Source organism: Mandrillus leucophaeus, unplaced genomic scaffold (assembly GCF_000951045.1).
Source record: "Mandrillus leucophaeus isolate KB7577 unplaced genomic scaffold, Mleu.le_1.0 Scaffold212, whole genome shotgun sequence".
Lineage (NCBI taxonomy): Eukaryota > Metazoa > Chordata > Mammalia > Primates > Cercopithecidae > Mandrillus > Mandrillus leucophaeus.
The window spans coordinates 1,596,837-1,599,906 of record NW_012102166.1 but is presented as its reverse complement, the minus strand read 5'-3'; the positions used below and the strand labels follow the sequence as shown (position 1 = coordinate 1,599,906).

General features: G+C 51.7%; 1 protein-coding gene across 1 annotated transcript in view; it reads left to right on the top strand.

Annotated features, from left to right (window-relative positions):
• The window catches only part of ALOX15 (arachidonate 15-lipoxygenase), a 12,217-nt gene that overhangs the window by 4,557 nt on the left and 4,590 nt on the right, over positions 1-3,070 (top strand). The window contains exons 7-9 of the mRNA XM_011980461.1: positions 3-10; positions 589-732; positions 1,876-2,085. Coding sequence (XP_011835851.1) covers positions 3-10; positions 589-732; positions 1,876-2,085 — 362 coding nt within the window. The remainder of the gene's footprint in view (positions 1-2; positions 11-588; positions 733-1,875; positions 2,086-3,070) is intronic.

Here is a 3,070-nt window from a genome sequence, read left to right as displayed (position 1 = left end):
AGGCTTGGATGTGAATCCTGGTTCTGCTATTTGTAAGCTGTGTGACCTCAGGCAAAGCATCCAGCCTCTCTGATTATCTGTTTCCTCTTCTGTAAAATCGAGGCTCATTCAACTAGGTGTTATAAGGCTGAGCTCAGTGGCTCACACCTGTAATCCCAGCACTTCAGGAGGCTGCAGGAGGATCACCTGAGCCCAGAAGTTGGAGGCCAGCCTAGGCAACATGGAGAAACCCTGTCTCTACAAAAGCACAAAAATTAGCATCTGTAATTTTTGGTGTAGTGGCATGCACCTGTAGTCCCATCTATTTGGAGGCTGAGGTGGGAGGATCACCTGGGCCCAAGGAAGTCAAGGCTGTAGTGAGCCGTGGTGATCCTGCCATGGCACTCCAGCCTGGGCAACAGAGTTATACCCTGGCTCAGAAACAAAAAACAATGATATGAGGCAATAAGCACATGATCCATTACCTGGAACAAAGTAGGTGATGGAGACAGGTTAGCTCCTCTCTCTCTCTCTGCCCCCTTGGAGGAATCAGAGTAGGAAGAAGATGCTTTATGCTGATAGCAGCCCTTGACCTCTTCCCCCACCCAGGGAGGCACACTGTTTGAAGCTGACTTCTCCCTGCTGGATGGGATCAAGGCCAACGTCATTCTCTGTAGCCAGCAGTACCTGGCTGCCCCTCTGGTCATGCTGAAACTGCAGCCTGATGGGAAACTCTTGCCCATGGTCATCCAGGTGAGAGGACTCAAGATTTCTGCTCCCAGTCTCCAGCCTTCTTAGCTCAGCCCCTTATCGAAATTCACTGAGCACCATCTGCAAAGGCGCTGGGCTAGAGCACCAGGGAGACCCCAAAGGAGGAAATGCGCCAAGTCTCTGATTCAAAGGCCTTGCAGTGTAGCTGGAGAGACACTTGGGGCCAGTCTGCAGAAGCTCCGGGACTGAGGAAGTGGACAGAGATAGCCCAGGAGGGATGAGGGGAGGTGGGATGTCATGAGCCTTGAAGGAGGGCCAGGTCTCAGACAAGCAGGAGGGAGAGGAAGGACTGGTCCTCAGGGGCAAGACAGCCTGGGAAGAGGCTGAGGTAGAGGAGTCAGGAGATTCCTAGGGGACTGTTGCACTGGGGCCAGACTAAGCCAGGCTAAGGAATATGAGGTGGAAAGCTGGAGAAGGCTGTGACGAAACGTGCTATGGGCACGCGGTGTGGGCAGTGGTGTTTAGGGTGGGTTGGAGAGGGGAGATGCTAGAAACAGGGGCTGGGGCAATGTGCTCCAGCACTGATCCCAGGAGGAGGGGAGCTCGGATGTGGGTGGTGATCGTCGGGATGCAGAGGACAGGTGGATGCGAGTGCAGAGGGAGATCAAGGAGAGGGGAAAGGGGAGCCAGGCCAGGTGCCTGCAGAAATAGCACCAATAAAGAGAACAGGGTGCCCCGGTAGACTTTTGTCTGGCCAATGTTGAGGTAATGGGAAGACATTTAAATTGTCCAGCAGGCAGCTGAGAACAAGAGATTCAGTCATTTGTGTAGAGGTGGGGCTAGAAGATTAGATTTCGAAAAACAGTGTGGGATGAAGGAAGCAGGTGGTTTGAATCTTTTCCACACTGCGGGGACTGAAAGGGGAAGTGGAGGCTGGAGGAGGCACCAGAAGAGCAGTGTCTGCAGAATGCTGGAGGCAAAGCAGCTTGCAGGGTGCTAATGCACCGAGCGGGTAGGAAGGGGAGGGGAGGAAATGGGAGCTGTAGGGAGTGGGAGCAGTGAGATGGGGAAAGCGAAACACGTTTGGAGGAAGAACGGCAAGGTTAACATGCAAGGGGGCGGGGGTCGGATTGCTGAGTGCCCAGCACTCATGCCTTCTCTCCCCACACCTTGTCTCTGCTCCAGCTCCAACTACCCAGCGCAGGATCCCCGCCACCTCCACTTTTCTTGCCCACGGATCCTCCAATGGTCTGGCTTCTGGCCAAATGCTGGGTGCGCAGCTCTGACTTCCAGCTCCATGAGCTGCAGTCTCATCTTCTGAGGGGACACTTGATGGCTGAGGTCATTGCTGTGGCCACCATGAGGTGCCTGCCGTCCATACATCCTATCTTCAAGGTAACACCTTATCCCCTTCTCTCCTGCCTACCCCAGGGCACGTTCCCACCTCTGGAGGCTCCCTTTCTGTGAGGTCTCGGTATGGAGAGAAACAGTGAATGGACAATGTGAGAGCAACAGAGAACGAGCAGGGCTGGCCATGCATTTTCAAAGGGGATATCACCTCCCACCTGGGGAAAGTGGTGGAAAAAATCTTACTCTTTTTATATATAAAGCACAGTACATGCAAATGACCAAGGATTCCGTCCAACAAGAGGAACCCATGCAAATAACATTAAAAAGATCTTTTCCAGACAGTCATTGTTTTTTTTTTGTTTGTTTTTGTTTTTTTTTTGAGATGGAGTCTCCCTTTGTTGCACAGGCTGGGATGCAGTGGTGTGATCTCAGCTCATTGCAACCTCTGCCTCCTGGGTTTAAGCAATTCTCCCACTTCAGCCTCCCCAGTAGCTGGGATTACAGTCACGCACCACCACGCCTGGCTAGTTTTTTTGTATTTTTAATAGAGACAGGATTTCACCATGTTGGCCGGGCTGGTCTCGAATGCCTGACCTCAGATGATCCCCTTGCCTCGGTCTCCCAAAGTGCTGGGATTACAGGCGTGAGCCACCGCGCCCGATCCAAGCTTGTCTTCTTTAAAGAACTGAAAGAAGGCGAGCGTAATGGATGAAGGGGAGAGGGAGGAGACCAGGCTCTGGAGGGAGGCAGTGATTAGACCATCCATTCTCAGTAGGGGCAACAATGTCCTCCAAGGGGTGAAGATGGCTGGAAAATGTGTGTGAAAAATATTATTATTATTATTATTATTATTAATTTATTTATTTTGCTGCCCAGGCTGGAGTGCAGTGTCATGATCTTGGCTCATTACAACCTCTGCCTCCTGGGTTCAAGTGATTCTTCTGCCTCAGCCTCCCAAGTAGCTGGGATTGCAGGCGCCTGCCACCATGCCTGGCTAATTTTTTTTTTTTTTTTTTTTTTTTTTTTTTTT